General features: G+C 35.9%; 1 protein-coding gene across 1 annotated transcript in view; it reads left to right on the plus strand.

Moving 5' to 3' along the window:
- The window catches only part of LOC139130775 (ubiquitin-like protein 3), a 34330-nt gene extending 24563 nt beyond the window's left edge, over positions 1–9767 (plus strand). The window contains exons 4-5 of the mRNA XM_070696570.1: positions 2217–2294; positions 3192–9767. Coding sequence (XP_070552671.1) covers positions 2217–2294; positions 3192–3244 — 131 coding nt within the window. The 3' untranslated portion in view covers positions 3245–9767. The remainder of the gene's footprint in view (positions 1–2216; positions 2295–3191) is intronic.
- The last annotated feature ends 4706 nt before the right edge of the window (positions 9768–14473 follow it).

Consider the following 14473-nt stretch of genomic DNA (forward strand, 5'->3'; position numbering starts at 1 on the left):
TATAGGCAGATATGACATTGTATAATGGACATTACCAGACAAACGTCATGAACTTTCATCCCTTCCTATGAACATTGCAACTTGCTATAAAATCATGGCACATTTTAATAAGTTTGCTATTTTGAAGTTTTCCTGATGAAGATGTGGATGGTTTCCATATTGCCGCAAAAAGGATAAATAGATACAATAAAATGAAATTCATCATTGGTAACAGAACACTATAACATTTTTTAAAACATACAAACACTGTGCTAAATGTGGACATTTTGAATTACATCCAAAGTTTATGTTAAGTTTGAGCTTAGAGCAACTGTTTAAGGTGGTTGGAAAGGCTAGAGCGTCAGTTATAATTTCAACAAAACTATTAAAATATAAAAGTAGTCAACATTCTCTGTGGAATAAAAAAAACTAGACATTTGGGCACAAAGGCATTGCAGAGTTATAGCCTGTTAAAACTTCTGAAAAACTGACCAAATAAGAAGAAGTTGGGGAGTCCTTAGTGTATTAACTATGGTAGAGGTCCCCTAGCTTTTAATAAAATGTTTGAAAAGGGAAAGTCATTATTTGCTGTTTTTCAGGAAAGTTTGACAAGGCGGTGCTGGCATTCAGAGTGAGTGACTGCTATTGTAAATGCATTTTAGATTCTTTGAGTGTCAAAGAGGTGTCAAAAGTGAGATTAACCAAAAAAACTGCTCTATGACTTCAAAAGAGGGGTGCAAATATGGCTTGTTTGCAACATTTTTGACAGAATAACAGTTTTCCTACATAATTGTATACCAATTTAATCCAACTTTGAAATGAGATATGGACATGGAATTTTTACAGCCTATTAACAAGGTTACAGATAAGATTTGTACGGCACAATTTTCCTGTATTTGAAGTACTTTTTGAAAAATCACATTTTGAAATTTGAAAGAATTTTTAATAATTTTTTGATATATAAACCCATGTAAAATCATAAAAACAAATTTTATTAACAAATCCTGCCGTACAAATCTTACAATAAATAGTGTCAACATATTTATAACTAATTTGATAATATTAATACTATCCAATTATTATTAAATTCAAATATGTAAAAAATATATGAAAAATTAAATTTTAATATTTACTGGTGTCATATTTCAAAATCATGGCTGCAAATATACAATTTTTATATTCTTTGGAGAATATATTAACTAAGGGAGTTATCCTGAAAATTTGAACTAAATATCTTGATTCTAACACTTGAAACTTGACATTAACTCTGAGAAAAGAATTGGTGCAAAAATAGCCTTTCCAACCACCTTAAGTGTCTTGGTTTATGGTCAGTTAATTTACACCAGAAAATATGGAAATATTTAATATATATGAGAATAGATGGCTCCAGTACCTTTTCCATTCTGTAGTACAACATTTTCAAGGTAAATATTTGTGTAAAGGACACCATGCAGCGTTACTATATGGAACAACACTTGTGAGATTTATGGCTTATTTCCTATCCATGTTAACTCTGTTTTGTCATTACTCAGATCAAGGAATTGTGGAACCATGTACATTTATTGTCTCTTTTAGACAGTTTTACTTTACATATTGTACCGTAGATCTTTGGCAAATAAAGTGCAAAATGTTGAGTGATGTCGTGTTAATGTGTTATAGTTTCTAACTGTATGAAATCACTTCTATGTGCTCACTACAGGAAGTTTTTAAGTGTCACATGTTTTGTTTGAAATGTCAGGACACTTCCTTGTGCAATAAAGGGTGAAGTGTGTTAGTGCCGTCACGATGATCAACTTAAAAATGTCATTGTAGGTGTATGCCCATATCATAGTCTCTATTTGTAGGGGGGGAGGGAGGGAGGGAGGGAGGGAGGGAGGGAGAGAGAGAGAGAGAGAGAGAGAGAGAGAGAGAGAGAGAGAGAGAGAGAGAGAGAGGAGAGAGAGAGAGAGAGAGAGAGAGAGAGAGAGAGAGACTGACTGACTTTCAAAATGTTATAAAACACAGAAATAGTTACATAAGTATTTGATATCTGTGGATCTCTTGTGAGACAAGAAAATTCAATATTTGTGATAACCTACACTGTACAGAAACGACTGACCCTGCATTGTATGAAGCGTAATTTATGTTAACAGCTGTTGTAATAACTTGTATGTAGAGGTGTATGCATTAGTTTGTTATGTTATGTTATCAATGGATTCATCATAATGCCCTCTATCTTTTTCTGCTTTTGCACACAGCTTTACAACTACCAACAGGAAAGACGACGGTTATGCATCTGGTACCCAGGGAGAATCTTCCAGAACCCAATTCACAAGGTACTTTCCTACTTTTTCCTCTGTTAAAATTCCATCTGTGATAGCAGGATAATTTCAATTTTCTCGGTAGAAGGTTTGCAAATGATGAAGAAAGTCATGTTTCTTCTGTATGAAAGGAATAAGATGTTATTATTTATTTTTACTTGTGTTTTTGCTTCAACTGCAAAAAATAATAGCAATCCACTGTACATGTATATATAGCTGTAGTATCTCCCATCCCCCTGGAAATCACACACGCTCCATTTACCTTTATTGTACATGGTGCTAAATGTTGAAGTCATTATTTCTCACCTGTAATATCTTCACTTAACCACAAAGAAGACTGTGGGAAATAGCATTCAATTTTTACATTAAAACACATGACTTAAATACAATGATGATTTATTTTGATTTTTGTACATGTTCTCAATACAGTGTGATGACTTAGTTACATGTGCGAGGAAGAGGAAGTAGATATGTCCTTGCACTTAACAATGAATTAACAATATCAAGTGTTTTGTCAGTCATACCAATGGAGTGAATGTCTAAAAATAGGACATTCTTTCCAGAGTATGCTGACAATGAGCTATTAAAATGCTGGCATTAACCTGTTCATCAGCAGAGTTTAGTGCAACCCTATGGCTGTCTATGATAATATGGACCTTTATACAGGGAAGACAGGTTTGGAAAGGTTAAGTTTCATTGGACTGTTACATTTGGAAATGGGGATTGAAAGAGTTAGGTTCAGTGAGCCTTTACACAGGGAAGAAGGGCTTGAAAGGGTGAAGGTTCATTGGACTTTTACACAGGTGAAACTAGAAGGGTTTAGCTTCATTGTACCTTTACCGAGAGAAATGGGGATTGAAAGAGTTAAGGTTCATTTCTCATGAGCTAACACCAGGTTATCTTTCATTGCAGGCCAAACGAAAAGAGGCAAAACAGAGGAGAGCAACTGTTGCATAATACTGTGAAGAAATGACAAGCGACGCAGGAAATTTACATCATGTTCTGAGGAACATCAAAGCAAAAAAAATAACAAAACAGAATTTAAGAAAATCATATAAAGCGGAAGAGTAGCAGTTTACTGAAGAAAGATGTACAGACTGTGTGTACTTAGGAAGAGAGATCTCTGAAATCTATCACTAACAAATTTCATTTAAAAACTAATATATAGATATAAAAAGTGGAAAGTTAGACACAATGAGATGAATATCTGTACCGCGACCAACCCCAACCACACCAAGAACAATAATTACTATTATTGAATACCTTCTTATTTGACATTTACATTTTCCTCAGTACAGTACATTTGTGGTGAATTTCTGCATTTATGGTAAAATTACTTTAAAAATGTTCAGGGAGTGAGCTTTTGAGCAAGGGAAAGTTTTGGACATGAATTTGTATATGGATGGTTGTACATGTACATTGATAGCTTTAGCAGTAGTCAAAAAAATATCGTAGGCAATGATTATGAATTACTGTGCATTGGGGTTGGTCCTGGTCAACTTGGTGACATTTTGCAAGACTCGTAATTTGTTTTCATATTTAAATGTTAAGAAAAATGCTCCGGCATATTTCACATCCCAAATGTTAAAAAAGTATCAGTGGGTTTTTTCAAGACTAGGGTGACATTGCAAATAACTCCTTTTTTGTGGGAGGGGTTGATTTATTGAAAATAACTGCAGCAGGTTTTACTTTTTTAGATTCACAAACTGTGTTTCTTTTATCGTATAATTGTAATATAGTAATTCAGTAGAAATGATACTTGAATTAATGGATTGCGTTATGCAAATCATCTTAGCATGACTTGTTTCTCTTTTGCCGTGGCAAAATGGAGAGACATGACCTAGATTAACACAAACCTGTTTTCTTTACCTGATTTCTGACAGATAATGGCAAGGGTATAAGTGTAAGACTTGTAGCTTTGTGTAAAGTGTGACTTTCTGTCTATGAATTGCAGAGTTGAAATAATGAAAGGCAGACAAGAAAAACACTGTGGATTGGTGACTTTCAGTTCTATGTACAACTCATATATTACCATTTTAAAGTAGAAATACTCAAGATTCCTTTTCTTTTTTAACCATGTTTCTGAGAAATTAATTGGTAGCTCTTGGTAACCATGTTGCAGTTTACAGCTGAATAGGGTGCAGAGGGAAGGTGTAAATTCCTGTCTGCCTTCTTAACACCAGCAAGCTGAATGCCAATCTCATTTAAACATGATAACACTAGAACAAAGAATTATTCCTGCAGAGAACAATCATTACAAGGATTTCTGTTCAGGTCAGTTGTTCATTACATCACTGTAGGGAATATTTTGTTTATGTTTTCTGGTTGATCAAAAATGTTGCCAGCTTGACCAAGCTGTTTTCAAGCTTTTGTGCAGAAACAGTGTAGTCTGTTACCTGTACTTTTGGTATCAGATTAGAAGTGTTTGCTACAAAAGCATTGCCAGTTTGCAGGAATGCAAGTTTTAATATCCAAACAGGTAAAGTTGCCTTGAGATGGGTCAAGTGATCATAACCCTTGGATATGAAAACTGTCAATATTCAAACACATGACTGGTCAGTTATAGCATATTAGACAGAAAAATCACATCAAAAAAGGCCAGTTTGTATGGTCTTAGTTTGGTTCAGAAAGGTATAAAGTATCAAGATGTCACATGTACTTGTGTGCAGTGGTTTAGCAAAGTTGGGTTTCTGTTTCTAGGAAATCAAGAAGTTGAAATACATACTTCAAAAAAAAGGAAAAAAAAGAGAAAAAAAAAAGAAAATTTACCTGTTAAATATTATAGTCACCGTTGCATACACTAATGTTTCTTGTATGGTCGAATTATTATAATATAAAATAAAATGTTGATAATGTTATTATCTCTGATCTTTTTTGACACAAGTATTTCAACATCTAATGCCAAAATGAAAAATATTTCTCCATGCTAAAATTAGTAAGCAGTGCACAGTGCAAGGAAATGAATCCTAGCCAACCGAAGTGTTAGAACACTGTCGCATTGTTGACCTATGGGAAGTTTGCATATTATTGATAAAGGTATTTTATTGCATGGTCCATGAGTTCTTTTACATGTGTACAATTTCTTTGTGGAATAATCATATTGTGTTTTGCGCCAGCATGTGTTCCATAACCTCCGATACTGTTTTGTGATATGGCCCTCCTGTCTTCAGTAAGGTAGAATTTTAAAGGTTGCAGGGTACAGCACAGACCGTAAAAGATCTATGGGTAAAGGAAGTGTGCACACACCAGTGTCGATTAAAGTAGCCTCCAAAAACATCTCTACCAGTGTTTTGATAAAAGTGTATCCTGACTGACCAGAAATCCCTTATTGTATAAAACATGAATCCAGCAAGATTACATGAAGTACATACTGATCCAATCAGCTGCATCGTTACTGCAGGGTATTTTTGTTTCCATCAATCCATTTCAAAAATTGCTTTGAAAGGTATAAAAAAAACCCCACTGTGACTGCATCAAAATGCAGGGTCACAGTCTTCTTTTGATGATTTCATTCTTCTGTTGATGAACGTAGTTTTCCAAACAAATTGACCATTGCCTCTTACCTTTTTGTTCTACAGGGTGCTGTTTTTGCTTGAAATTCTGTCATTTCAGTGTAGATTTCATGAACAACACAGTATAGAAAGACACTTTCTAATTGATTAATTTAATGTCCATTTAAACATACTTGGAAAATAGAATTGTTCTCTCTTGAAAGATGCCATGACCTCAAGATTGGTAGCATTATACGATTGATATCATGTGACATTTCCTTACCACCTGCCGCCACAAAACATGAGACAGTGTTTGGAAGATGAGATTTTTCTGTCCTGTTGTGCTAGTCTTTACCTAAAACTCTTGTGAAAACTAGTCATAGTGATTCTCAGCAAAAAAATCTCAACTGTGTGTAATAGTAGCGTTACATGATGTTGAAATTTCATCGAAGGATATCATGTGGTATTAGTGAAGTTTGTTGCCAGATTTGATTGTTCAAAACAAAGGGGATTCCAGCAGTGCAGGTGAAATTTTCCATCAGCATTTGAGTATGAGACACCAAAGCATTACCATACTCTTTTTGTCATAAAATTTCCCCTATTGCTTCATTTTTTATTCATGTAGAAAGAGTTAAGATTCTTCTTGCAGGGAAAATAAGTGGAAGTGTCAGGTCGTTTTCCTAGATAAAGTACCAAATCTGGTGGAAAAAGGAGGTTATTTCTGTGCTAGAAAACAGGAACATATCAGACACCAAGTGAAGAGGTTATGGATCACAGTGTATTGTCTAGAAAACAGACAGTTCTGTATTTTAGTGAGTGAATTCCCCTATCCTTTTACCAAGAGGTAATTTGATTATTTGATTTCATACCTCATTATCCCTTTGATCAAATAATTGAATCCGCTTGTGTGTAACTGAAAAATTGTAAAATTTTCACTTCTGTTCAGAAACCTCTTATTTTCTTCAATAACTTGATACCTTGCTGACATGTATACAGTCATTATTTTTACGTTTAGCAGATATTTATCTATCAATAAGATGTGATGCTGTATATAGATTTTTAGTTTACTGTAATAGCAACATAATGTCCACTTTGTTGCTTGTAAATCCAACTGTCCATAATCTCAATGCCAAGTTTATGTCTTGTAAAAGATACAAGCAGTAGACATGTGAATGTTCTGCCGCAGTATTTGAACTTTCCAGAATGTTAAGTTGGTTTGAAAACCAACTCATTTACTCGGTTCAGTCTGCTTCAATGAGTTGACCATCACTACCATAAAGAAATCAAACAATAGTTAGCAAGTAAAGTATTTAAAATTAGTGGCAGTGCAGTGAAGCCGATATTTGCAAAATGCATCAGTGAATTAAATTATGTTTAAAAGCTGACATTTTCAAGGAAGCTTTTGAATGAATAATCTGGAGTACTATACAAGAAAATACCCATGATGCTTTGCCGTGGCATTTGCCTTTCAAAGTTTGCTTACCCAAATATTGATAGTATATTTAGCTGACTCATCAAAGAATGGACAATTCTTGGCATAAATTTGTAAGGTTACTTGCCTTCAGAAAGCTAAGTTTGGCCAGTGCCAGGTGTATGGCATTGCACTGAACAGACATTTCTGTGTTACCATAGACTGTTGACAGTTTCTCATTACATTTTGTGTGTTTTGAACAGCACATCACAGCAAGCTGTAGTAAAGCTAGTCTGTGTTGTTGCAGGTGTAGTCTGGTGAGGATGTGCACAAAGCAAAAGCTTGGTACATCTTGGATAGTTTTGCAGGTGAGTTCTGTGTTAGCCCCCAGCTTGCTTCAAAGTGTTGAAACAAGAGAAGTGCAATAAAAAAGGCCAGAATGGCGTAAGTTACTGTCAACAGTCTATACCTTTATAATATCACCTCATTTGTTGCATTGAATGATATAATCAATATTTGACATTGGCATTGAGATTATGGAGACTTCACTTTTTCAAATTGTCAGGGAATATGCACTCTGCCTGTGAGGGTGCACAACAAGTCTTGAAACAATCTCCAAAACGAGGTGTGGAAATGATTTATAACAGAAAACAGCATTCAGTGTTTCTTTCACCATTATTGTAATAACAACTTCATTTCCTTTTCAACTGTCTTCTTTTATATAGAATCTAGATATGTTGTAGATTCATTTAGAATTATGGTGCTTAGACTGTACAAGAGAGAAAGGAAAGGTGATATGTAGTTTTGATTTATAATTTCATCAGTTCTTTGGTAAAGGCTTATATTGGCATCGTAGCGTACTATGCAAAAAAATGAAATGCGTGTTGATGTGTCCGTATCACAACACTGTGTTTGATACTGACTTACCATATTTTTCAGTTGACCATGGTACAATCCAGTTGTTGAAAGTGGCGAGGTTTGGTCCATATGCAGGGAAGTAGGGGAGTTATGTATATGCTGCAAAGCTTGTCATAGTGCGTGTAATATTAATTTACTACTTACCCATCTTTTGATGGTAGCTGGCTGTAGCATAGGCAGGAAGCTAGCTGTCCCAGACTTACTTCCAAGCATGTGTAGGAGTACCCTCGAATGGTATATTTTCCAGTATAGCTGTACAAGTGAAATGGAATATACTGGCAATCCAAGTTTTGTTTTCATTAGCCTTACTTTAAGTCAAGTACTACTGGTATGGAAGTAGTAGAAAGGCAAGGCACATGAAGCGTCACTATACACCACGATACACCAATCTCACCACCCCAGGTCCCCTACATGTCTATGGCTATGCACTGTCTGTAGGACTTGCTGACCAGACAATTTGAGGCATATCAGTGCAAATCAGAGATTGTTTGAGTGTGAAGGGGTATATCTTTTACCGTTGTACATCCTTTCTGCTAGGTTTGTATGAATCCTTAGTGTGTGACTTCCAATGTTACTACATGAAAGCGATTAATCTCAGTTTGCCGTCTTCTTTGATATGGCCCTGTCATATATCACACCCATGTATTACCAACGCCAAACAAGTGAATGTTGGCGTGTGAGAGTAAGATGGCTTTGAACTTCAGAGTTGAATATTGACTCTTCTTGTGTGGAAAATGTCCAGTACATAGTCAGCCCCAGCATTGATGAAACGGCTTATTGCTCTTGGCTACAAACTAACAAGCAAGTTCGTTGTCATGGTAAATCAGTTTTGTTTCAAGCACACATGTGTGAACTCCTAGAGTGTGACAACTGCTAAATTGGACTTAAATACTGCATACAGCTGATTATCAGCTGATACTCATGGCTTACTCTCTTGGTTGACAAGAACATTGTAAGTCTCTACTTTGAACTGGCTGTATTTAGCAAATCCTAAGCAAATTGTTTGTATGTAAAAGGCAAGTTTCAGTGAAATATGCCCTACAGAAAGAGCACTGTAGAAATACATTGTATAGCTCACAAAGTAAATTAATAAATTAAAATGTTGGTTTTTACATATTTTTTTCATTCAGTACACAGTTCTGATGTAAAAGTAAATCTGGACTTTTTTAATAAGCGTAGCATTTTAAAGTCATTATCTTGGAATACGAAATATAAGTGGTTTAGTTAAATTATAATTCCGCTTTTACATGCAAATTGTATGAATTGAAGAACAAGAAATTGAGATGGACAAGTCCATTTAATATCTTACCCGAAATTGAAAATGTTTGTAAATGTACATTGTCATTTCTTTCACAGGTAGTAATGTACTAGTATTTTTACGTAAATCAGTTTTGCATCGGAGACCTAAAATTTGCATATAGATGCTTTGACCATCGTTTAATTTTTTGCAATGTTTGTAAAATCTTCCTTGAGTAGCACTATGTGTATATATATTACAAGACGGTGTGTGTCACCAGACTCCTGTCAGTCTAGGCTATTTTGCTAGTTTTGTCATCTTTCCTTACATTTTAGCAACCTTTCATGCAATATTAAACAGTGGGTGTTGTTATATACTTGGGATACTATGTGAGTGCTCACAGTGAAATAAAAGATGATTTTTATAAAAAAGAGATGTACGGGTAAATTTTATGTGTGTTATGGACAAAGGTGATGGAAAGTGTCACAGAAATAATCTATACAGAAAATGTAAGAATTCATTGATGTTTTCAACATTGCAATGAAAAATATCCATGGACGATCCACTAGATTTGTTGCAAACTTTGCTGTAGCTTGCTGATATTATGGAATTCAACTTTAGAAGACTCTAGAAAAGTTGATGGAAGAGTTGTGTCAGAGCTACAGCCATTTCTAAAAAGCTGATTTATTCATGCCTGGGGTGACACTTATAACTGAAAAATGTTGGGTACCCTTGAGTAGTTCGTGAAAAGTATGTGAGTGTGTGTTCCAAAGTTCAATACACAGTTTGGCTTTCTCTTTTACAAATCCCATAGATCCTATTGGAGGTGATTATTAGGAAGTAATCAAATTGTTATCGTCTGTGATGGGTAATGCTACTTGAAACATGAGGTGGATCTTGGATAAAAGATTTTATGAAATTTTGGAACCAGGTTTCTCAATCTGTGAGATAGAAAACACTACATTCTATCACCCCAGAAAGTGATTTACATCACATTTGCAAAACATTAAATTGAAAAGTCGCTTTGATTCCACAAAACAACCCCAATGCTTAGGTCTACTCTTGTTACTAGCATTCAGAAAGCAAGTGCCAGACTAACTTTTTCGATACTTTGAGGTGTTTTGTATAAAGTTTTTATCGCTAATTTCCAGTAAGCAATAATATGAAAGCCTGAAAAATCATCATTTACAGATTGTTCAGTGTTTTGAGTAAGTAAACAGCAACTGAGAATGTGTAGGAGTGTTTTGTTTTTTCTTCGTATGGTCAGTGCCACTCACATTTAAACATATTCCAGGCCCATTCCTGGGAGTTTACCTTTCTGTCTGCAAATAGCAATCATGAGCCTCTTATTGCCATATTGTAAAAACATTAACTTTGATTTGTCTTCAACTACAGCTTTGACTGTATTTCTGAATACAGAAAGGATGAGAGTTAGTATTTTCAGTCCAGATTAAGTGAAAGACAGCGTTACCTCTCAAAAGTCAGGTGCAGCCAACGGAGCTATTCATCGAAAAAGCTATTCCGGAAGCATTTTTTGAGGGCAGGGGAAATTTTAATTTTATTAGGGCAGGGGACATATTTTTAGGTGGCGGGGGAGCAAATTTTAGGGTTTTTGTCGGGCAGGGCAGATATTTGTTGATTGTCCTGGGGACAGGGCTTGGCGAAAAACGAGGAGAGGGGAAGCTACTTTTAAAACGGGCACAGGGGAATTTCAGCCATGGTGTTTCCGGGGATGGGGACACAGGGCAAGTACTTATACCTTTTAAAGGTTACCCAGACTACTTAGCCTATCGATTGACCCAACATCTCACTCTATGCACTGAGAGATGGAAACCAAATAGAAGGCCACTGCAGTATGTTTCTGCACGGGAATGTTAATTTTCAGGGGAATTTTTTTCTCAGGGCAGATTTTTTTTTTCATCACAGGGTAGGGTAGCTACATGTCTGCAGGGAAAATGGAATGACAAAATTTCGAGGGGAATTTTTCCAGGGCAGGGGAAATAGGCAAGTTTTTTTCGCCACAGGGCAGGGGAGCTTCAAACATTTACAGTGGGGAGGGGAAACAGGCAAAAATATATGGGGAGCGGGTAAAAATGAAGTTTGAATGCGGCAGGGTAAGTCGAAAAATTTTCAGTGGGAGGGCAAATTATGAACAGCTATTTAATTACCCTCTTGACTTAAAATTAGTCAGTTCACATTACTTGTCATGTACAATATATCTTATCATAGTAAGGACCCCTTTAAAAGTGCATTGTTCGTTGGCTGCACCTGAAAAGTAGGGTGGACTAATGGGTTTCAGGCCAGTATTTTCTCAACACATTGGGTGAAGGACATATTTTTCACGGCAGAGGACAAAGTTGTCAGTGCAGAATATGCTGAAGGACAGAAGTAATTTTTTCACCGCAAAATAGGGCGAATGACAATGTTATTAGTGCAGTTTATTGACAAGGACACTAGTTTCATTACAACGTATGTTGAAGGACCATTTGCACTACAGAGTATGTGAAGGACAGTATTTTAATTGCAAAATAGGGTGAGGAACAGTATTATTAGTGCAGAATATGATGAAGGACACTACCGGCGGTAGTTTCAACACAGAATTGGGTGAAGGCAGCATTTTCACAGTACAATTGGGTGAAGGACAACACAATTAGCAATGCAAAATGTGTGCAGATATATGTGCAGAATATGGTGAAGGACAATAATTTCACTACAGAACTGGATGAAAGACCACATTATCACTGTACAATTTGGCGAAGGACAATGTTGTCCATGCAGACTATGCTGGAGGACAGTATTTTCACTGCTTGGGTGAACGACAATGTTATTAGGGAGCCATCATTATTGATGGCGGGGGTTGGGGGGGGGGGGTTGGGGTTGTAGGAACTTTGTTGGAAACTGAAATTTCGAGTAATCCCCTGCTAACCATGATGAATTTGAGTACCCCCTCTCTAACTCAGAAATTTTGACTTGAAACCCCCCCCCCCACCTAGAAAAGTTCATACCGATAGATATATTTGTAAAATTTTCATAAATATAGCAATAATAAAGACCTTTCAAATCCTAATGCACCCTGCTAGATTATCATCAGTTACCTCATGACGGTTGAAAAAGGTGAAACCAACAAAATATAATTCAAAGTGACAACAAAATACAGAATATAAAATCTCATGCTATAACCAGTATCCAACAATATACTCTTTAACTTGGATGGGTATCATGACAGGGTGATATCTGACTGGGCACAATTTGTACAGGGGAGAACACATGAGAGGTTCAAGGGGAAAGTGTCAGAGGGGGCTGTCCCCTATCTTGCTTGGAAAAAAATTGAGAAATTGATGTGTGTAATGGTCCAGTCTGGTGCAATCTGAGAGGTGTCTTAATTTCTTTTTTTTTAAGTGAAACTGTTAGACTAGACAAAAGCACCCAGGGGTAGAGCACAGTGTAGAGCACAAAATTTTGAGAAATTGATGTGTGTATAAAGTTGCAGTCTGCGAGGTGATTTTAATTTATTTTGCATTCAGTAAAATTGATTGAAAATTACATTGAACACTGATATTTTTATTACATTTTTGAATGATCAGTGTTTGAGTCACAATATTCAACAACCAAACAATGACAATACATTTGGTAAAAACAGTTGTCAGTTTGCAAGAGACTGAAGACCAAAGAAAATGCAGGAACAGAAAATCTGTGACCTTCTTGTGTCATAACCTGCCAGCTTCTAATGAAACGCCTGAATACGGTACGGTTATCTGTCAAAATGGTTATTAAACTGAAGTCAATGAAAATATACGTTTCTGTGATAATAAAGGATGAATTCACAACAGTTCAGTTTTGTCCTAGATCCTGTGAAAAATTTTAGAAATTGATGGGTGCAATTGGGCAGTCTGGTGCAATTTGAGGTATGTTTTCAATTTGTCTTTTACTAGTAAAACTGGTAGAATACCCCAAGGGGAAAACATGAGTGGGAGGGGGGTGTCCCCCCCCTTGCATCGAAAATTTAGAGAAATTGATGTGGAATGGTGCAATCTGAGAGGTATTCAATTTATTTCATACAAAAAATTACCTAATCCCATCTTCCTCTTTGAGCAACCCCTTTAAGTTTTCAAGTTTTTGAGTGACCCCCCTCACATTCCTCCGACCCCAGGCTGTAAATAATGACGGCTCCCTTAGTGCAGACTTTAGTGAAGGACAATATTTTCATACTACAGTGTTTACACTGTTCTATATCTTATTCGGCGCTAAAAATGTTGTCCTTTGCTTAGTTTGTACAGAAACACTATATTTTACAACTTAAATCACAGGCGACCCAATAAGTATTACTGAGTTTTTCACACTGTTTTCTCTATCATTTTCTCTTCTTTCTTCATGCTCTGAATGATCGGAATAAATAAAATAAATGGTTTATACCTAGCCTCTGTGACTCTTTATTTATTTTACACTCCATTACAAGGACGTATATCTCTCATACACACATGCTGTAATTAATTAGTCAACACAACTAATTATGCTAATCCGTGGACTTATCAGAGGTTGGTGAACATCGGAAAGATAGTGATGTTATTTCGTTTTAGTAACCATTCCTATATTTCGCGATGTTGACCAACCCGTAAAATCCCAGATAAGTCCACGGATTAGCATAATTAGTTTGTGTTGAAGAGTCACAGAGGCTAGGTTAGGTTATGTAAACCATTTATTTTGTTTATTCCGATCATTCAGAGCATGAAGAAAGAAGAGAAAATGATAGAGAAAACAGTGTGAAAAACTCAGTAACGCTTATTGGGTCGCCTGTGATTAAATTCGGTTTTCTGTTCGGCCTTCACTCTCCTTAGCTTTTAGTTTTTGCTATTATTTATCCTTTTACCCGATGATTTACGTGACAGCCTGCCAAGGCACATTTATTTAATGTTCGCAATCACCTCACCTATAATACTTTATTTAATATTTGTATACCCACAGATTTGGGGCAAGTCTAATACAGCGTTTTTTGATATCGTATACAATTAGACGATTTGGTTATTATCTATCAAACCAGTTAACAACATTGTTCAAATAGTGAGCAGTCAGCGAAGTTGATTAACATCTTGTATTGGAGAAAATTTTGAACTTATTTTTGTATTATACTTTTATTGCC

The sequence above is a fragment of the Ptychodera flava genome, chromosome 4 (assembly GCF_041260155.1).
Source record: "Ptychodera flava strain L36383 chromosome 4, AS_Pfla_20210202, whole genome shotgun sequence".
Classification (NCBI taxonomy): domain Eukaryota; kingdom Metazoa; phylum Hemichordata; class Enteropneusta; family Ptychoderidae; genus Ptychodera; species Ptychodera flava.